The 21,507-nt window shown below is 44.6% G+C and overlaps 2 protein-coding genes and 1 pseudogene across 4 annotated transcripts; all 3 read left to right on the plus strand.

Moving 5' to 3' along the window:
• Nucleotides 1-660: 660 nt before the first annotated feature.
• LOC306664104 (interferon-related developmental regulator 1-like) lies at nt 661-2,576 on the plus strand. Its single transcript, XM_079144816.1, is given in 3 exon segments — nt 661-1,769; nt 1,772-2,025; nt 2,027-2,576. Coding segments are annotated over 3 exon segments (1,347 nt in total). The 5' UTR covers nt 661-868; the 3' UTR covers nt 2,219-2,576.
• Nucleotides 666-825, plus strand: LOC306664105 (annotated as a pseudogene). The gene has a single exon. The product of its transcript is annotated as an uncharacterized misc_RNA (transcript).
• An 11,941-nt stretch (nt 2,577-14,517) lies between the features above and the next one.
• On the plus strand, nt 14,518-21,459 carry STING1 (stimulator of interferon response cGAMP interactor 1). Of its 2 annotated transcripts, XM_079145485.1 has the most exons (9): nt 14,518-14,692; nt 14,869-14,968; nt 15,209-15,304; nt 16,034-16,260; nt 16,385-16,568; nt 16,798-16,906; nt 18,412-18,650; nt 19,493-19,679; nt 20,229-21,459. In XM_079145485.1, the coding sequence occupies exons 4-9, from the start codon at nt 16,034-16,036 to the stop codon at nt 20,420-20,422; spliced, it is 1,140 nt and encodes a 379-aa protein (XP_079001611.1). In that variant the 5' UTR covers nt 14,518-14,692; nt 14,869-14,968; nt 15,209-15,304; the 3' UTR covers nt 20,423-21,459. The 2 variants fall into 2 exon arrangements, with proteins under 2 accessions (XP_079001611.1, XP_079001612.1); XM_079145486.1 differs by lacking the exon at nt 14,869-14,968.
• Nucleotides 21,460-21,507: the final 48 nt, after the last annotated feature.

Genomic DNA, 21,507 nt, shown 5'->3' on the forward strand with positions numbered 1-21,507 from the left:
CATAGTTTTGAAGAAGAGTTTCAGAACATGTGGTGGAAGGTGACGGTAGGGGAGAAGAGGAGTGGGGTTTTCGGGCTTGGGGGAGGGGACTGAGATGAGGAGACAGAAGGCCCCTGGAACTTGTAAGGTGGGTGGTTCATCTTCTATTTCAGGGGCAGTTAAATGAGAAAGAGGACTGGGGGGCTTATGGAGCAGGGTGCTGTCGGGAATTAATTGTAGATCAGAGCAAGGTTGACATAACAAGGGTTTTGAGCAGAGGTAAAAGAAAACTTGGAGATAGGGCACCTCAGGCCATTTACCATTTCGTTGGAGGAAATTGTCTAAATTCTAGAGAACTTTGGGGGCAAAGGTCCCAAATTTGGGCCATTGATTTAGGCTGTCTAATTTATATTGGGGCTAGATCTGGGTACTCAGCCTAATAATGTGTTTGCTTTTGAGGTCAGATTGGAGGTGGAGGATTCTGAGAATTTTAATGAGACAACCAAAGGGGGCGTCCTGTGGGATGGACCTGTTAGCCCCCATGTTGGAGAGGTTTGACTGGGTGTCAGTTGAGATCAAGGCATCCCTTGACATCTCCTATCAATGAATAGAGTTCCACCACAGAATGAGAGGGCATCCCCTTCAACAATCTCAAGGGTGTCTTAGCCCCCGCGCTAGAGAGAAACATGTATCGTTTCCGATCACAGCTCTTCACGGGGATTTCTGCTGCTGCCAACGCCCATTTTTACCCCCGCCGCTTCTCGCCTCTGTTGTTAGCCGAAGACTCTGCCTCTCAGCCGCCCGCCTCACAGACGCACGAGTAGAAAGTGCAGCTCCATCGGCTGATCCTCTCTAATCTCTGAGTTTAGACGGCGCCGGGCGTGCCACGATGCCGAAGAATAAGAAGCAGAACACTCCCCACCGCGGTGGCAGTGGCGGTGGCGGCGGCGGCTCAGGAGCAGCTGCAGCAACGGCAGGTGGCCAGTATCGAAATGTTCAACCTTTTAGTGATGAGGATGCATCAATTGAAACAATGAGCCATTGCAGTGGTTATAGTGATCCTTCCAGTTTTGCTGAAGATGGACCAGAAGTCCTGGACGAGGAGGGAACTCAGGAAGACTTAGAGTATAAGTTAAAGGGATTAATTGACCTAACCTTGGACAAGAGTGTGAAGACAAGGCAGGCAGCTCTTGAAGGTATTAAAAATGCATTGGCTTCAAAAATGCTTTATGAATTTATTCTGGAAAGAAGAATGACTTTAACTTATAGCATTGAACGCTGTCTGAAAAAAGGGAAGAGTGATGAGCAGCGGGCAGCTGCAGCGCTTGCATCTGTTCTTTGTATTCAGTTAGGCCCTGGAATTGAAAGTGCAGAGATTTTAAAAACTCTTGGACCCGTCCTAAAGAAAATAATTTGTGATGGGACAGCTAGTATCCAGGCTAGGCAAACCTGTGCAACTTGCTTTGGTGTTTGCTGTTTTATTGCCACAGATGGTATTACTGATCTGTATTCAACTCTGGAATGTTTGGAAAGTATCTTCACCAAGTCCTATCTCAAAGAGAAAGATACTAATGTTATTTGCAGCACCCCAAATACAGTGCTTCATATCAGCTCACTTCTTGCATGGACATTGTTATTGACCATATGCCCAATCAATGAAGTAAAGAAAAAGCTGGAGATGCATTTCCATAAACTTCCAAGCCTCCTTTCTTGTGATGATGTAAACATGAGAATAGCTGCTGGCGAATCTTTGGCACTTCTTTTTGAATTGGCCAGAGGAATGGAGAGAGACTTTTTTATGAAGACATGGAGTCTTTGACACAGATGCTTAGGGCTCTGGCTACAGATGGAAATAAACACCGGGCCAAAGTGGACAAGAGAAAGCAGCCGTCTGTTTTCAGAGACGTCCTGAGGGCGGTGGAGGAACGGGATTTTCCAACGGGAACTGTTAAATTTGGTCCTGAACGCATGTATATTGATAGCTGGGTCAAGAAACACACCTATGACACCTTCAAGGAGGTTCTTGGATCAGGAATGCAGTACCACTTTGCAGTCAAATGAATTCCTTCGCAATGTATTTGAACTTGGACCCCCAGTGCTGCTTGATGCTGCAACACTTAAAACAATGAAGATTTCTCATTTCAAAAGGCATTTATACAATTCTGCAGCTTTCAAAGCACGAACGAAAGCACAAAGCAAATGTCGAGATAAGAGAACAGATGTTGGAGAATTCTTCTAGATTTCTAGCACTTGCCAAATATTTTCTAATATTTTTCTTTTTTCTTTTAATTTTTAGGTATTTCTAATGTATATGAACTTTAGAGACAGTTTTTTTCTTGGGTCAACTTAGGTGACTTTTATAGTAGGGATGGGTTATTCCTTATAATTTAATGTATAGTATTGTAAATGATGATTTCTGATTATTGAATATTCTCTGTAAATATCATCAGTAAACACGAATAAAGTGTAATGTTTGGTCATACTCTATTTATGAAGAGAGCAAAAGGATGGTATTTCACTTGATTTCATGATGCAAAAAATTAGACAAGGTTTAATTTCTTATACTGTGGTTGTCAAAAATACTGATTATAATGATGTGTACCTACAAGTTCTTTAACTTAATCTCTTAAATAAAAGGTTCTGATACAGTTTTTGGGAGCTAGTTCCTCTGGAAAAGCTGCTGTGTTTTGAATTTTAAATGGAATGTAACTTTTTAATTTTAATTGTCACTGGGATCTACTAAAGGTATTATACCATGAGACTTTACAAAAGCTGCTCTTAAATTAAAGGCCATTCATTTCAGCTGTTGGGAGTTCATGGTGAATTAGCCTATGCTAGAAATAACCTCTGAGAGAGCAGTAACACTATTTTATCTGCTGTATGAAACCTTGTTCTTTTTACTTTGAAATAAAATAAAGATATTTGCACACTGAAAAGAAAAAAAAAAAAACAGTCTCAAGGATGGAGGACCCTAAGGGTCCAGATGAGCCAAAAGGCAAGGGTCTCGGGCAGGGCACCTCTGTGAGAGACGAGAAGGGATCTTACCTTTCCAAAGAATGAGAAGGCCAGTGTTGAATGAGGGAACAAAATGGCAGAAAGCAGCCTCAGATCCTGAGGTCTTAAATGTGGGAAAGAGAGAAAGAGATTGAAGTACAGGGAGGCATTGGAGAGGAGAGGGTTAGGAGGAGGAGGCCTCCAACATCAATAAAGGACCTGATACAGATCCTTGCTCTGTCTACATAGCAATGAGGCAGCAAAAACCTACCCCAAGAATGGGGTTAGTTTCAGGTGGCATATCGGCCACCATTTAGCCAAAGTGGACTTTGGAGAGTGTTAGCACAAAAGGACAAACTTCACAGACCATCTCAGCTGTTTATTCATGAGTGGAGTTTCATACCTCTAATGGACTCACTTTCCTGTTGGAAAATGAGTCACTGAACAAAGGAGGGAACTGGGCTTATAATGGTTATGCTAAGAAGTGACTTAATTAATGAGTGTGTCAGTTTGGGCACTTAGGAATTTAGGGTCTGTTATAGTGGGCAAAATAGGGAGTATGAGGTCATCTGTCAGTCTCTGGGATTTATCTTACTGGGCCTTATGGAGGGCCTGGGGCCAGTGGTTGATATCTGGAAAAGGATTTGTTTAGGGAGGGATCAGTGCTTTGGGCTCTTCCCAGAGACTGCCTTTCTAGGTTTGACTGACATTCCTCAAGGTTTGTTTTGTCACTGGGAAGGAATGTATTGGGAAAGGAGCACTGCTATCAATGTATGGCTTTCTTTTTCACTCCCTTCTTTTCACTCCCAGGCTTCACTATTTTGGGGTTTGTCATTTTCCATATCCAACAGAGTGCGAAGTGTCTCCTTTTGTATGGCAGGAAGGAAGGTAGGGGGAGGACAGCCTGAGAATTCAGCCATGATCTCAAGTGCCAGGCTGGGGCTTTCCTGACCTTAGAGAAACACAGGAGTACTGGACAATCAACTGTCACTCTCCCAGGTCTCATCTGCAGGTTTAACATGACTTTGGGCAAAAGGCAAAGTGGAGGAGGTTAATTGGAATAGGGAGGGATAAAAAGAACCCCAGAGGCTCCTGTTCCTGGGTTTCAGTACCAAATGAAAGCAAAAATAACAACTGGGGAGAGATCTCGACGGATCAGTGATTTCGTTTTTTTTCAGTGGACGCTTTTTATTAAGCAATGGAGGGGGCACTTTTTAGGACACAAAATGTCGGTGGGCTAAAACAAGGGTCTGAGTTTTATTGGGTTTAGCAGAGACAGGTCATGGAATGAGTTGGTCACCTACTTTTGGTGGGCTTATTTAGGGTGGGAGGAGGGCAGTAGGGAGGTTTCCTGGGGCCTGTTGTCCTGGGGTCAGTCAGGTAGGGTCAGGTGTGAGTTTCTTTTGTGTTCTCCCCATTTTCCCTTCTTGCCTCCCCTCAGGCTGAGTCCTGAGCTTCTGAATGACAAGAGCTTCAATTTACCACAGACATTTCCCTTCACTCACATGGCAGGAAGGAGGGTAGGGGGAAAGCTGCAGATAGGGGAAGTGCACTGGGGTTTATTCTCCATGTCCTTCAACCACAGTTCACTTCTTCACAAGGCAGCCCATGTTATTAGAAGGTTCTTCCTGATTTCAAATCAAAATTGGACACTCATTTTGACTTGTCCTATTTTGGCTAAGCTTTACTTCCATTTTTCTCTTATTCTTTTGCTTTTATCTCAGACTTTTTTGTTTGTTGGTTTGGTTGGTTTTGTTTTTGCAGTGCTGGGAATCAAATCCAGGTCCTTACTCCTGTTAGGCATGTACTCTACCACTAAATAACACCCTAGTTCTTTTTATTTTTATTTTGAGACAGGGGCTCACTAAGTTGCCCAGACTGACCTCAAATGTACAGTTCTCCTGTGGAGCTCAGCCTCCCAAGTAGCTGGGATTAAAGGCATGTGCCACTGCTCCCATTTCCATACGTATTCATTTTAATTAAACATTTAAAATACAATAAACAAAACTAAAATCTCTAATTACTGTGTACAATTTTATTTATTGCTGTGTAACAAATTATCCCCAAATTTAGCATCTTCAAACAAAAAGTACTTATTACCTCACAGCTTCTCAGATTCAACAATTTTACTTATTTACTTATTTATTTATGGTGCCAGGGATTGAACCCGGGGTGCTTAAACACTGAGCCACAGCCACAGCACTCCCCACTCTTTTATTCTGAGACAGGATCTTGCTAAATTGCTTCGAAGCTCACTAACTTGCAGAGGCTGGCCTCAAACTTGCAATCATCCTCTCTTGTTGCTGTGATTACAGGAGACAACCACACCCAGCTCAGATTCAACAATTTGAGAAAGGCTTAAATTGTTCTGGCTCAGGGTTTGTCACAAGATTGCAACCAGGATGTCAGCCAGGGCTGTGAACTGAAAGTCTAACTGAGGTTGGTGTTTTCCTGCCAAAGGGACTGATTCATACACCTGGCAAGATATTACTGATTACTGGTAGGGACCTCTTTATATTTCTTGAGTGGCCTCATGACTTGGTAACTGACTGTCCCCAGAGCAGATAATCCAAGAGAGAACAAAGATGAAACTACAATGCCTTTTATGACCTATTTCCACCTGGGAGTGGAATTAGGCTCCACCTTTTGAAGGGAGGAGTATCAACGACATTATGGCATCACTTTTTCTTTTTCTTTTTCCTTTCCTTTTCTTTTTTTTTTTTTTTTTTTTTTTTTTTTTTTTTTTTTTTTTTTTTTTTTTTTGAGATGGAATCTCACTAAATTGTCCAGGCTGGCCTCAAACTCCAGATTTTTCTGTCTCAGCCTCCCAGCATTAAACTATCTTTTTAATCATAATTCTAGAGTATAATCCTACTCATTAAAAAAATTACCATAAAACAGAGTGCCAAGTTACAACAAGATCAGCCTCATACATCTCATTTATGGCTTCTCTTGCTTGTATTCTTTTTTTTTTTTTTTTTTTGGTACCAGGAATTGAACCCAGGGGTGCTTAACCACAGAACCATATCCCCAGCCCTTTTTTTTATATTTGATTTTGAGACAGGGTCTCACTAAGGCTAGCTTTGAACTCATGATCTTCCTGCCTCAGTTTCCCGAGCTGCTGGGATTACAGGCATGCAACATTGAACAAAAACATGATTTAATCTCATGTTTTGTTCATCATGGCTTCAAAGTGTACAAAATTCATTACTAATGTCAGTCAAAGACCATTTTAAGTGATTGACCTGGAAATTAAATTAGAAATAATTAAAGACTACAAAAGGCCAAGTGTGGTGGCACATGCCTGTAATCCCAGCAATTTGGGAGGCTGAGACAGGAGAATCCCAAATTCAAGGTCAGCCTCAGCAATTTAATGAGGCCCTAAACAACTTAGTGAGACCCTGTCTCAAAAATAAATAAATAAATAAATAAAAAATAAAATAAAGACTACAAAAGTGGAAAATCAGTGATGGTCATTGTTAATTAGGCATGTGTCCTTCCACATAGCTGTGATCTTGAAGAACAAAAACAAAAAAGTTAACCTGTTAAAGAATCTGCTTCTGAAGGTAATGAGACTAACAAAACTTTGGGAAGGGAGGTATGAAAAAACTGGTAATGTCCTGGATTGAAGACCAAACACAGAAGTGTATATCTCTCATTAGTATGATAATCACAGCCAAAGGAAAAAAAAAAAAAAAATTTTTTTTTTTTTGTGATACTGAGGGTTGAACCCAGAGCCTCACATATGTGAGGTAAGTACTCTAACTGAGCTATACCCTCAGCCCAAAGCAAAGTCCTTCTGATAGTGAAAGAAAAGGTTGGTCTTCCTCTGATATTGAATTTTCTTCTAGCTCTAGGGTTCAAATAACTCAAGAATCATTATTCATTATATAATGTGAGAGTAAGTGGTGAGTCTGCAAATGCTGATTTGAAGGCAGCTGAAGAATTTTGGGAAATTCTAGATAAGCTGATTGCAAGGAAAATTACTCTTCATATGGATGAAACCTTGCTATACTGGATAGATGCCTGAATGGACTTTCATGCAGAAGGAGGTCAAGTCAATGTCAGGTTTCAAGGCTTTTATTTTATTTATTTATTTATTTTTTGTGATACTGGGCATTCAGTATTCAACCCAGAGGTCCTCTACCCCTAGTTCCCTTTTTTCTTTCTTCCTTCCTTTCTTTCCTTTCTCTTTCTTTCTTTCTTTCTTTCTTTCTTTCTTTCTTTCTTTCTTTCTTTCTTTCTTTCTTTTTCTTTCTTTCTTCTTTTCTTTCTCTCCTCCTTTCTTTTCTTTCCTTTTTCCTTTCTCTCTTTCTTCCTTTTTAAAAATATTTTGTACAGAGGATTGAACCCAGGATTGCTCAGCCACTGAGTCACATCTTCAGACCTTTAAGTTTTATTTTGAGACAGGGCCTCACTAAGTTTGAACTTGCAATACTTCTGCCTCAGCCTTCTGAGTACCTGGGACTACAGACATGAGACACCATTCCCAGCTGCTTTCAAAGCTTTTAGGGACAGGATAATAGTCTTGCCCGAAAGCAATGTTACAGGTTACAAATTGAAACCTTTCAAGATCTGGCATGGTAAGAATCTCAAGGCCTTGAGGTACATCAATAAAGCACAATGCTGGTCTACTACAGGAACAATAAGAAGTCTCACATGACCCAGCTCCTCTTCCAAGATACCCTCCTTAACTGCTGTGCCAGTGAAATGGAGAGGTACTGTTTGGAGAATAAGAAACTTTCAAGAGTTTGCTTAATGTTGACAATGTTCTTGCACATCCTTCCTTTACTGGTGATCTTCATCTCAATAGTGAAGTGCTCTTTCTCCCTCCAAACACCAACTCTTCGATCTAACCAATCAATCAAAGACTCAGAGTAGCTTCTAAAGCCTACTACCTGAAAATGGCCTTTCCTAGGGTATTACTACAACAGAGGAACACACTGATGCAATGCTGAGAAAATTGTAATGTCTATGATTGCATCAAGAACTTTGCTCTGGGGCTGAGTGGAAAAGCACGTGTTTAGTATATGCTGTTATGGGGCACAACTTAAGAACAGACCAATCACGACTGAGAAGTCCAGATTTGAGAGTCTTTATTAAGCCGGTCAGCTGACTTTCTCACACAATGCCCCAAAAAATGGTTAGTGGGAGAACAGCCCCGACCATAGTGTTGTAGGGATTCTTATACCAAAAATCACATCAGTCATAAGTGTCTGTTGCTACAATTCAAAATTACAAACTAACATCATGAGATCATCAACAGAAGGGGAAGTGGGTCAAAATGACCCTTACTAGGTACAAACTAGAGAATGGTTACTAACATCCACACAATCACTGTTCACGTTCACATGGTACATTGCTTAGGAGCAATAGGATTCAAAAGAGAGCAGTTTTTCATTACATAAGAATTGTCATTTTGTATTGCTAAATATGTCATGCTAAGTAACTGATGATGGGTACAGAGGCGGGGTGTTCCCATGGGAGAAGCTTATTTTCTACACAACATGGAGTCTCAGAGCAAAATGGAGTCTGTTTAGTTATTTCCCTTATAGTATGGCCTATAACATTCTCATGGAGCCAGATCTGTCAGCCCATCACAATGCAAGACCCTGAGTTCAATCCTCAATCCTCAGCACTTGGGGGTGGGGAAAAAAGGTTTTTTTTTTGTTTGTTTGTTTGTTTTTTGCTTGGGCTTGGTGTTCATATATCACCAAAGAATACATGAATGGTATCTGGGAGAAGACACTCAAGAGGTTCATCCATGACTTCAAAGGATTTGCCAAGGATGAGGAAGTTGCAAAAATCAAATTGTAAACAATTTTAACCTGTGGATGAGGATGACGTTGAGGACCTCCTAGGAGTAGTTCTGAGGAACAGACTAATAAGAGTTGGAACTTGTACAGAAATGCACAGCTGAATAAAAGGAAAGAGAAAGGGAAATTGCAGGAGATGAAAAAGAACCCTGGGAAAGTTTACAGAGAAAGGTTCAGCAGAAGCTTTCACAGACCTTAACAAGCTCCTTAAAAAGTTTGCATATTGAGCATGGTGATGCATGCTTGTAATCCCAGCAACCCGTGAGGCTGAGGCAGGAGAATTCCAAGTTTGAGACCAGCTTTAGCAACTTAGTGAGGCCCTAAGCAATTTAGTGAAACCCTGTCTCAAACAACAACAACAACAAAAACTGAGATGTGACTCAGTGGTTAAGTGCCCCTGGGTTCAATCCCCAGTACCAAAATAAAAGTAAAATAAAAAAGGGCTCAGAGGGGGCAGAGGGAAGGAAAGCTAATGGAATGAGACAATCATCAATACCCTATGTACATGTGTGATTACACAAACGGTGTGACTCTACTTCATGTGCAACCAGAGAAATGAAAAGTTGTACCCCACTTGTGTACAATGAATCAAAAAATAAAAATAAATAAATAAAAAAGGACTCGGCATGTAGCTTAGTGCTAAAATTCCCTAGGGTTCAATCCCCAATACTGTCAAAAAAAAGTATTACTATCTCCATTTAGGTGTGAAGAACTGAGATTCAAAGAGGTTAAATAACCAGGCCAAGGTCACATAGCTAGGAGATGCAGAAGCCAGAATGGATCACAGGTCTCCTGTAGTCAACTGATATTAAAATTCCCCCAATGTCCCTGATCTAGCAGGATTAAGGGGTGTTAGGTGCTGTGGGACCTAACACCCCTTAGGTCCTCTGAGAGACCAAAGGCCTCCCAGTATTCACACCCTGTCCAGGGCCCAGTTCCCCTAAATGAGTGTGTGGGGGCTTATTCATTTTCTAGGAACACTGGTGACGTATCAGGGAAGACTGGCAGCTGTGACTAGGCTGGAAATAGAAACAAGAGACTGCCCAGACCAGCACTTTGGGGTGTCTGGAGGGAAGAAGTAACTATTAGGACATTGACTTGAAAGTAGTAGTCTGGAAGCCAGATAGTCTGCAGCTTGAACCTGACTTCCCTCCACGGCCCTCAGCTTCCTTCTGGATAACCAGATGGTCAATCTGAAAGAGCTGCAAGCAACCTGCCTGTCACAGAGCTGGTCTGAGTGTTGAGGATAATTCCATGCAAGCAGCTGTCATGAGGCTTCCCAGGCTCTGAGGCCCTGGCCACAGGCAAAAAGGGTTCTAATCACTCTTTGGTCCTCTCTTTACATCACTGACCTGTTAGGAATTGAATTTTGTCCCCAAAGAAATATGCCAAATATGCCAAAGTCCTAACCTCCAGTACCTATGTCTTAGTTTGTTTCTGTTACAAATAATGCAATACCATAAGCTGAGTAAGTTATAAAGGAAAGAGGTTTATTTTGCTCATGATTCTGCCTCATATGTTGATGACTTTCTTGCTTGTAGAATTCCAAGGTGGCACAGGACATCACGTGGCAAGAATTAGGGAGCCTGTGTGTATCTCTACCAGTTTTTCTCCTTATGAAGTCACCAGGATTTGATCATGGGAATTCCACTCTGATGACTTTATCTATTCTAATTACTTCCTAGAGGCTCCATCTCTCGACACTACAGTTGGATTAAATTACCAACCTCTTATTACCACACAGTGGGGATTAAACTCCAACATGAATTTCAGAGGGAATAAACCATATTCAAATCATAGCAACCTAATCCCAGCTATTTGGGAGAATGAGGCAGGAGTATCACAAGTTTGGGGCCAGCCTGGGCAACTTAGCAAGACCTCATCTCAAAATTTTAAAAAATTTTATAAGGGTTTGGGGTGAACTGGGCACAGTGGTCCACACCTGTAATCCTAGTGGCTTGGGAAGCTGAGGCAGGAGGATTTCAAGTTCAAAGCCAACCTCAGCAAAAGCAAGGCTCTAAGCAACTCAGTGAGAACCTGTCTCTAAATAAAATACAAAATAGGGCTGGGGATGAGGCTCAGTGGTCAAGTGCCCCTGAGTTCAATCCCCCGTACCCCCAAATCTCCAATGAAACAAAAAAAGGACGTGGGGTGTAGCTAAGTGATAGAGTATCTCTTGGGCTCATTCTCCAATGCCACACCCCCCTCCCCACAAAAGTCCAATACCCCCCAAAGTGCATCCCATTCTTGAGTGCCTATATTTTCCCCTTTCTTTGAATGCATATCCTGCTCCTTTGTTTTCTTTCCTAAATAAATCTCTTGGGTCTCTTTTGACACATCCTGAAATTCCTTTCTGTGGCCCAAGAACCTGCCAGAAGCTGGGTGCAGTGGCACATGCTTGTAGTCCTAGGGATTCAGGAAGCTGAGGCAGGAGGATCACAAGTTCAAGACCAACCTTGGCAACTTAATGAGACCCTGTCTCAAAATAAAATAAAGAGTTGGGGATATAGTTCAGTGGTAGAGCACCCCTGGGTTCAATTCCCAGTGACCAGCTTAAATGGCACACTTTCAAGGAAATCTGGACGTGGGTATTCCAACTTCCTCTTAGAATAGCAAGTTCAATATATCCTTCATAGCCCTCACCCCATCTACATTTATTACTTATTTGGATACTAATGTTGTATCCATTTCCCTACTGAAAGCCCCATGATTACAAGAGCCCATCTGTGATACATTCACCAGTAATCCTATCGCATGCCTAGCACAGTCCCTGACACAAAGCCGAAAGACAGGACGTGTGCATGGCATGCATCAATAAAAGCTATGCAGAAGAAACTCCCCACCTCACATTTAAAGACCCAGAGAGTGGGGCTTCTGCCTCCTCAGAGATCTCTCTCTTGTCCTCTCCTTAGGATTTTTTCTCCAGTCAGGCCAGGCAAACTCATGGACTGGCCCGACCCACAGGCTCTGGCTCGCCTCCCTGATTACTCAGCCTCCATCATCCCTATTTATGACATCCAGGCTACATCTTACTTTTCCTAAGTAACCTGGCCCCAGGACCTTCTGTGTCTTTAAGGCCTCCATTAGACAAAGACCAAATGCAGGGAAAGGATCCGGAGCAGCAGGAGACAGGAGCAGAGGGGAGAGAGGACAGAGAGAGAGGAAGGCATTCCCAAGGTAGACACAAAGTTGAGATTTTCTTTTTACTGCACATTTTAAACATTAAACAATATATGTTCAATGTAATGAACAAAAGGGGAAAATAGAATAAAAATCACCCAAATTCCTACTGCACAGAGTAATCATTTAGTCATCTATCCTTCCAGACTTTTATGTGAACCACTTATACACAGAAAGCATAGGGAATTCCCTACATTCTTATGAAATAATTTTCAGAAACCAGAGAGTTTCCAGGAAGTCAAGTTGCTCCTGGGAAACCAGAAGTGTGATGGTGTGACTCTTCCTGTGCCACTGCCTCCTCCTCCTTCTTCTTCTTTTTCTCCTCCCCTCCCCCGCTCCTCCTCCTCCTTCTTCTTTGTTATCTGTATTTTTTTTATTAAAATCTTTTTTATTTTTACAGACTGCATTTTGATTCATTGTATACAAATGGGGTACAAGTTTTCATTTCTATGGTTGTACACAATGTAGATTCACACCATTCATGTAATCAATACATATACATAGGTAATACTGTTTCATTCTACTATCTTTCCATCCCCCACTCCCTCCCACCCTATTTTTCTCTCCACCATCCAAAGTTCCTTCATTCTTCTCTTCTCCCCGTCATGCCCCCCGTTATATATTGCCATGCACTTATCAGAGAAAACATTCAGCCTTTAGTTTTTTGGGCTTGGCCTATTTCACTTAGCATGATATTTTCCAACTTCATCCATTTGCCAGCAAGTGCCATTATTTTATTCTTCTTTATGGCTCAGTAATATTCCATTGTGTATATATATCAGTTTCTTTATCCATTCATCAACTGAAGGGCATCTAGGTTGTTTCCACAATCTAGCTATTGTGAATTGAGCAGCTATGAACATTGATGCATCACTGTAGTATGCTGATTTTAAGTCCTTTGGGTATAAACCGAGGAGTGGGATAGTTAGGTCAAATGGTGGGTCCATTCCAAGTTTTCTGAGGAATCTCCATACTGCTTTCCAGAGTGGCTGCACCAATTTGCAACTCCACCAGCAATGTATGAGTGTGCCTCTTTCCCCACATCCACGCCAACACTTATTATTGCTTGTGTTCTTGATAATAGCCATTCTAATTGGAGTTAAATGAAATTTTAGGGTGGTTTTAATTTGCATTTCTCTAATTGTGAGGGACGATGAGCACTTTTTCATGTATTTGTTGATCAACCGTATATCTTCTTCTGTGAAGTGTCTGCCCAGTTCCTTAGCCCATTTATTGATTGGGTTCTTTGTATTTTAGGTGTAAAGTTTTTTAAGTTCCTTATAAACTTTGGAGATGAGTGCTCTGTCTGAAGTGTGTGTGGAAAAGATTTTCTCCCACTCTGTAGTCTCTCTTTTCACATTATTGATTGTTTCCTGTGCTGAGAAAAAATTTTTTAGTTTGAATCTATCCCATTTATTGATTCTTGCTTTTATTTCTTGTGCTGTGGGGGTCTTGTTAAGGAAGTCTGGTCCTAAGTCAACATGATGGCCTACTTTTTCTTCTATTTGGTGAAGGGTCTCAGGCCTAATTCCTAAGTCCTTGATCCATTTTGAGATGAGTTTTGTACAGGGTGAGAGTTAGGGGTTTAATTTCATTTTATTGCATATAGATTTTCAGTTTTGCCAGCACTGGCAGAGGTATGACAGTGTGACTCTTCCTGTGCCTGCTTTTTTTTTTTTTTTTTTTTTGGTACAAGGGATTGAACCCAGCTTGGGGGGGGGGGGTTCAACTACCAAGCCACATCCCCAGCCCTTTTAAAATATTTCATTTATTTATTTATTTATTTATTTATTGGTGCTGGGGATTGAACCCAGGGCCTTGTGCATGCAAGGCAAGCACTCTACCAACGAACCACATCCCTGGCCCTTATATTTTATTTAGAGACAGGGTCTTGGTAAGCTGCTGAAGCTGACTTTGAACTTGCGATCCTCCTCAGCCTCCAAAGCCACTGGGATTACAGGCATGTGCCACCAAGCCCTGCCTGTGTCTGCTTCTGATGCGGGGAAGGCCCAGGCAAGGACCCTCTGACCTGGAGAGGAATGACTGTTGCTGCTCTGTGAGTGCTACCCTAACACAGCACCCCAGGCCTGTCCAGTCCTTAAATCTAGCAGCTTGCCAGACAGCAGCCAGAGTGGCTCCCTAGGCCAAGGGAAGCACACATGAAACTTGGTTCCACCCACACTCGCCTCCTGCCCTTGAAATCAAGGCACAGAGTAAGCTGGGCTTTGGAGCAACCCACCAGGCTCAAGTCCTTGCTTCCTCTCTCAGGTAAGTTATTTCACCACCCATCAGGGACCCAGAGATAGAATATAGGTACCTGACAAGGTGTCTGGCAGGACTAAGCAGAATGATATATGTAGCACTTAGCTGCAACAAGGCAAACGCTTTAGTATCATCACCATCCACGTTGCTTTTCTGAGCACTCTGTGAAGTCCCAGGCGTGGCCACTTGTGTGCAGAGCCAAAACATCACTTTTTTCTGCCTGCGGGCCTCTCCCACCAAGCCCTTTGCTAAGAAGGAAGTAACTGCTTATTTCCCCACCCACTCCTGGCATCCCAGTCTTCAGAAGAAAAGGATCTACAACTGGAAATCCAGTTAACCTGCAATATCTCCTGGGTGGCTTGTGTTGCCTTTGGCCCTTGTGGAGCCCTGCTGGGTGTTGGTAGAGTGTCTTGGATCCTGGGGACGTGAGAGGAACCTGATGTACAGGGTTGTGACTACAGGTATGTGTCTCTCTTTCTTTCTTTCTTTCTTTCTTTCTTTCTTTCTTTCTTTCTTTCTTTCTTTCTTTCTTTCTTTCTTTCTTTTTTTCTTTCTATACTGGGAATTGAAATCAAGGGCACTTTACCACTGAGCTATACTCCCAGTTTTATTATTATTTTTTTAAATTTTGAGACAGGGTCTTGCTAAGTTGCTGAGGCTAGCCTCAAACTTGTGATCCTCCTTCCTCAGCCTTCCAAGTTGCTGGTTTCATACTTGTGTGCTACTGAACCTCACGAGTGAGTGATTTTTCTGAACCCACTCAGTTTTGGGGTAGTAGGCAAAGGGGCTTTCTCAAGCCTTACCCCATCCCAAGACTCAGACCTGGCTCATCAGAGTTTTGGGCACAGGGTTCTTCCTCCCTACTGGAGGGCAGGAAATACCCTTCTCCCCCAGCGCCTATAGCTGAGGTCTGGCAAGGTGCCAGACTTGGAGCATTGCTGAGAAAGCTTCAGTTGTTTTGAATGTTTTATTTTTAGACTGTACCCAGAGTCTACCAGGCTGCTGGTAGCCATTGCGCCTGCCCTTCAACGCCTGTTATCTACTAGAAAGAACCTGTGTGTAGGAGGCAGAAGGTAAGGGTCAGGAGCAGCCCAGCCAGAGCCCCAAGGCTGGGATTCTGGGTCCCAGATGTGAGACCCAAAGGCCACCCCCACTCCCTGAGCTCCGATGTTCCACTTCGCTGACTAAAGTCCTCCCTGGTATGTGTTCTGGGGACAGGATAGCCCAAGTCTCCAAAGGTCCCCCAGTGGGTTGGGTACACAGGACACTTTTGGGTCTGGGTCTTGGGATAGTCACTGCCTGCTTCCTTTCTTTTCTTTTTTCATTCTTTTTTTTTTTTTTTTTTTTTAATTGTACCAGGGATTGAATCCAGGGGTGCTTTATCACTGAGATCCATCTCCCAACGCTTTTCATTTTTTTACTTTGAGACAGGGCCTCGCTAAGTTGCTGAAGCTGGCCTCAAACTTGCAATCCTTGTGTCTCAGCCTCCTGAATCTCTGGGATTACAGGTGTGCACCACTGCACCTGGCTTCTGCCTGCTTTCTTTACCACACCTTGGTCTCACTGGGGCTGGGTGGAGTGCTTGTGTGCAGACCCTGCTCTGTTTGCAACAAATCTCTCCTAGACAGGGGCTGTGGGATGCTGTGTGCCTGAGCCATCCCCTGGAGAGGTCTTCAAGAGCAACCTGTGGGAATGACTGGGCTCCAGGAGAGGGGAAACTGGAGGAGGTGCCAGCCAGGGCCTGAGTCCCAGAAGGGCAGGAGAGTGACCGAGTATGGTCGTGAATTTCTTGGTGCCCACAGATGCCATGCTCCAGACTGCATCCATCCATCCCACATCCCAGGGGTCACCGGGCCCAGCATATGGCCTTGGCCCTGCTGGGGGCCTGCCTGGTGACACTTTGGGGCCTCAGAGAGCCACCAGAATACACTCTTCAGTACCTGGTGTTCCACCTGGCCTCTCTGCAGCTGGGACTGCTGTTAAAAGGGATTTGCTGTCTGGCCGAAGAGCTGTGCCACATCCATTCCAGGTGACTTCTTACAATCCTTGTGGCAATTGGGTACCCAACTGGTGTTACTCCCTTGACTTCTAGTCCCTCCCTGAACCTCTCTGGCTGAACTGGGCTGGGGTCTGGGGCTGGGCTGTCCTTGCAGGTACCAGGGTAGCTACTGGAAGGCTGTGAGGGCTTGCGTGGATTGTCCCATCCGCCGTGGGGCCGTGCTGCTGCTGTCCTGCTATTTCTACTGCTTCCTCCCAAGTACTCCTGGCCAGCCCCTCAGTTGGATGCTTGCCCTCCTAGGCCTCTCACAGGCCCTGAACATCCTCTTGGGTCTCCAGGTATGGTGCAGAGGGAGATAGAAGGTCTGGTCGAGTAGGGGCACAGTCTTGTGTGATCTGCCTGAGCTTAGTGCTGAGAGTGAAACTAGTTCAAAGGGTGGGGCTGGAAGTGCAGCCTGTGATGTCCTGGGATGGTGGGTTCAGCAATGGCAGAGAAGTGAGTAAGTAGCAGCAGGTTGAGAAAGTTTCTTGGAAGGGGAGAGCTCTGGCCCCATCTTGCTGTCTACAGGGCCTGGCCCCAGCTGAAGTCTCTGCAGTCTGTGAAAAGAGGAACTTCAACGTGGCCCAGGGGCTGGCATGGTCATATTACATCGGGTACCTGCGACTGATCCTGCCAGGTGGGTTGCCGTCTCTCCACTCATTTCTAGACACCATAAGACACATAGCCTCTTGTGTTTCTAGAACTCACTATATTTTTCAAAGCATTTTTGTGTCTACCAAATCATTGGATTCTCAGAGCATCCTTGTCAGCCCAAAGAATGTTGTTGTTATGCCTGTTTGGCAATAAGGAATATGGGGCTGTAAGTCATTCAGTGACTTGCCCAAGGTCATCTGTGAATGTTTTTGATAAATATTTACCCCATGCCATGTCTTTTTCTTTTCTAACTCATATGCTATGAGGAAGAGATAGTCATCATCCCTATTTTTTTTTTTTTTTTTTGTACTGGGGATTGAACCCAGGTATACTTAATCACCAAATCATATTCCCAGCCCTTTATATTTTTTGTTTTGAGACAGTGTCTTGCTAAGTTGCTTAGGGTCTTCCTAAGTTGCTGAGACTGGCCTCTAACTTGTGATCCTCCTGCCTCAGCCTCCCAAGTAACTGTGCTTAGAGGTGTGAGCCACCAAACCTGGCTCATCCCTATTTTAGAGATAAGAAAAGTGTGATTCTGGGAGATTAGTGATTTGTTCATTGTTATGTGCTTGGTGAGTGGAGGAGACAGGACTTGACCCCAGCTCTGTCCAGATCTGAACCCTTGACCCCTCCACTGTAGAGCCATGTGTCTCATTCCTGTGACTTACAGGCCAAGGCTGCATCTCTTCCACATCTCATGGCTGCCTGCCTTTGGCCCCAGGGCTTCTGCTAGGAAATGATTCTGGAGTTAGAGGCCTGGCTATCTGCCAGAAAATGTTAGCAATGTCACCTCCTGGAGCTCTGGCCACCTCTGGGAGCTCTGAAATTTGTGATGGGAAGGGGTGGGGTTGGCACTGAAGTCTGAGAAAAGGAGAAGGGGAAACAGTGTAATGGGAGTAGGAAGAAGACCCCTGGGTACTCTTCCCCACCCCTCACTGGCCTCCTGTACAATGGGATTGAACTTGAACTGAACACAGTGGTGTGCCTATAATTCCAGTAACTCAGGAGGCTGAGAAAGGAGGATTTCAAGTTCAAAGCCAGTCTCAGCAATTTAGTGAGACCCTAAGCAACTCAGTGAGACCCTGTCTCTAAATAAAATACAAAAGAGGGTTGGGGATGTGGCCAAGTGGTTAAATGTCCCTGAGTTCAATCCCCGTTACCAAAAAACAAAACAAAACCAAACAAGGGGCTAGGGATGTCATACAGTGGTAAAGAGCCGCGGGACTGGAGTTGTAGCATGCCTAAGGTACTGGGTTCAACCCTCAGCACCACATAAAAATAAGTAAAGTAAAGGCATTGTGTCCATATACAACTAAAAAAAAAAAAAATGCCTCTAGATTCAACCTCTAGTCCCCAAACAAACAAATAAGAGTGGACTAGACCCTCAAATCTCTTATAACCACAGACTAAGGGTGCCAATGACCATTTGTCCTGAATTTCATGGGATACAGGGTTTATAGAGATGATTTCTTGGACTTTCCTACCCAGGACTCCGGGCTCGGATCCAAACTTATAACCAGTTCCACAACAACGTGCTACGGGGCACAGGGAGCCAACGGCTGTATATCCTCTTCCCATTGGAGAGTGGAGTGCCTGATGACCTGAGTGTAGCTGACCCCAACATTCGCTTCCTGAATGTGCTGCCCCAGCACAGTGCTGACCGTGCTGGCGTCAAGGGTCGGGTTTACTCTAACAGCGTCTATGAGCTTCTGGAGAATGGGCAGCCGGTAAGTGCACGAGAAAGTAGGGGGGTCCCTGGGAAGACCCCTAATACCCTGGCCCCTGACCAAGACCTGATAAAAATTCAAGATGCTTCTCCAAGCCTCAGTTGGTCCCAGGGCTAGGCAAGATTCAGTTCTGAATGAAAATAGTAAGCAACATTTCTTAAGCATTTATTGCATACCAGATGCCATTCTAAGTGGATCATATTACCACCCCATTGACTCTCACTATGGCTCTGGGGGTAGGGACTGTTATGATCCCTACCTTACAAATGAGGAAACTGAGGCTCAGAGACACAGTGAAAAAGTGAATGATTTCAATGATTTCAGCTTCAGTATACTGGGCTTTTTTTTTTTTTTTTTTGGTGGTGGTGGTGGGGATTGAACCCAGGACCTTGTGCATGTGAGGCAAGCACTCTACCAACTGAGCTACAAGCCCAGCCCCTCTTCTGGGCTTTTGATCACCAAGCTGCCTTAAATGCAGGCTGTGAGAGCATCTGAAGAGTTTCCTGTAGGTGTGGGGAAACCCAGACCAGAGTTGGACCCCAGAGTCCAGCACCCAGACTCAACTTCCAACTGGAGTAATTGACAACCTAGTGCTGTAGGCCTTGCCCTGAGATCATAGGAGAAGGATCTGTGAAGGAAGATTTACCCCACCTCGTCCTCATTTCAGGAGGGAGGTGTCAGGTGAAGGCAGATCAGAATAGCACAGACACCGTCAGGGTGGCCACCTCTCAGAACTTGGTCTCTGCAGACTGAGGGAAGGGGGCCTTAACCCAAACCACTGCAGTTCAGAGTCTGTCTGCCTAGAGTGAAACTCAATCTGTTCTTCCCTTCACCTCCTCCAGGCAGGTGCCTGTGTCCTGGAGTATGCCACCCCCTTGCAGACCTTGTTCGCCATGTCACAGGATGCCAGAGCTGGCTTTAGTCGGGAGGATCGGCTTGAACAGGCCAAACTCTTCTGTCAAACCCTTGAGGACATTTTGGCAGAAGTCCCTGAGTGTCAGAACAACTGTCGCCTCGTTGTCTACCAGGGTGAGGGGTTTATAGACTGGAGGGCAGGAGGAGTCAGGGTCCTGGGGTCCCCAGAGAGTCAGAAGGACATATGGCAACTCCATTTCCTGAGCCATCCCAAGTGGTCAGGGAGGTCAAATCCTGCCCCTTCCTTCCTGGGAAAAGTTCCCCCACCAACCTGAGATACTAGATTGCTTCTGAGGTTCTTGTCTGTTGACCCTAGGTGGAGCCTGAAGAGGTGGGATCTAGGAGTCCCTCATTTTATCTAGGTATGCCACGGGAAGCAGAAGACTCCCTGGCTAGAGAGTAGGGAGCACAAGAGACCAGGGCTGCAGCCTCAGCTCTACCTTGGCTATGTGACCTTTTTTAGCATCATCTCTAAGAGGAAGAGAATGGAATTCCACAACCTCTAAAACCACTTCTAATTAGGATTCCATTGAGCCTCTAGCCCCAGTGGTTCTGGGAGGGTAGGAAGAGGGGGTAGGGAGGATCGAAGGATCTTCTCAGCAGTTCCTCTGGGGATGTTCCAGTGGGTTTAAGGTCCTAACTCCCCCCATGTCCCCATTCCAGAACCTGCAGAGGGGAGCAGCTTCTCACTGTCGCAGGAAGTTCTCCGGCACATGCGGCAAGAGGAAAACGAGGAGGTTACTATGAGCAACTTGGGGACCTCAGTGGTGCCCAGTCCCTCCACACTGTCGCAGGAGCCCAGGCTCCTCATCAGTGATATGGAACAGCCTCTCCCGCTCCGCACTGATGTCTTCTGAGGCCCAGGGTCACCTGAGCCTTCAAAAAAGAGGATTGAAGCTTTCTTCAGCTGCTGGATGTCTAGCAGAGCCATTCCTCCCAGAGAGGATTTCCAGAGAAGGTCTCTGGACTTGGCATCTTCAGATGAGTCCTATATCCCTGGACAAACCATTTTACCTCTCTGAACCATAGTCTTCTCGTCTATGAAATGGGATTATAATTGTTCCCCTACCTCACAAGGTTATTGTGAGGACTGTTCATGTGTAGAAGTTTTGTCTAAACTCTAAGTGCCAGGTAAACTTAAGGGATATGCCAGTTATCTTCCATTGGATCCTCCAGTGTCCTGGGACAGACCTGTCTGGGTGGCACCAACAGGCTCCATTGTCTTAGGACTTCTGGTCACGTTTGGTCAATGGGAGCTTCAGCGGAAGCATGAAAGGAGGAAGAGGATGAAGTTGGGTTGTTTATCCCAGCTCTGTCCTGGTAGTTCAAAAGTCACTGTAGGCTGTCTTGACAGGTGACCCTTCCAGCAAACTTGTCCATCTCCGGGTTTTTGGAACTGCCTCCTCCCGTACCCCTGGCAGTGATGTTGGCTCTCGGTGGAGGCCTCACTCTTGTGGTTTCCTTTTATCCTTCCCTTTCTCAATAGTCCTTTCTATATTCTTTTTAAAAGAGCTCCTCAGATTACCCACTTGGAGTATATCGTCATTTTACTATTAGGCTCTGACAGATACAAGAAATTGGGGTTTATCTGCTCTGATGTTCTGATCTGCAGTACAAGCATGCTTCCCTGCACTTCTCATCCTACACAGGGCACTTGGGGGATGGGTGCCATTTCAGTCTGGACAGAGCCTTCCAGTTGGCGGAGAGGATAGAGTTGGGCAGTAACTCCCCACCTGCCCTGCCCTTTCAGTGCCCTTTCAGTATCTCCCATGACTGGCATGGGGAGCAGGGGCCGGGGCTTGGCTGAACCAGCACACAGATGCCACGAGTAGCATCCTGGGCAAAGAAGCAGGGCCCACTGAAGAAATATCCCCAGATGAGAGAGCCTGCAAAAGGATCAGGGAGGAAGAATTTGTGTGAGGAGATGGGACATCCCCTGAGA

Source organism: Sciurus vulgaris, assembly GCF_902686455.1.
Source record: "Sciurus vulgaris genome assembly, chromosome: 6".
NCBI classification, from domain to species: domain Eukaryota; kingdom Metazoa; phylum Chordata; class Mammalia; order Rodentia; family Sciuridae; genus Sciurus; species Sciurus vulgaris.

Bases quoted from the DNA above. Each gene is read 5' to 3' on its own strand.
- STING1 (XM_079145485.1), top strand. From the start codon at position 16,034: ATGCCATGCTCCAGACTGCATCCATCCATCCCACATCCCAGGGGTCAC. The intron at 16,907-18,411 runs GTGGGTTGCCGT...TTTCCTACCCAG, and splicing joins CCTGCGACTGATCCTGCCAG to GACTCCGGGCTCGGATCCAA. The intron at 18,651-19,492 runs GTAAGTGCACGA...CACCTCCTCCAG, and splicing joins TTCTGGAGAATGGGCAGCCG to GCAGGTGCCTGTGTCCTGGA.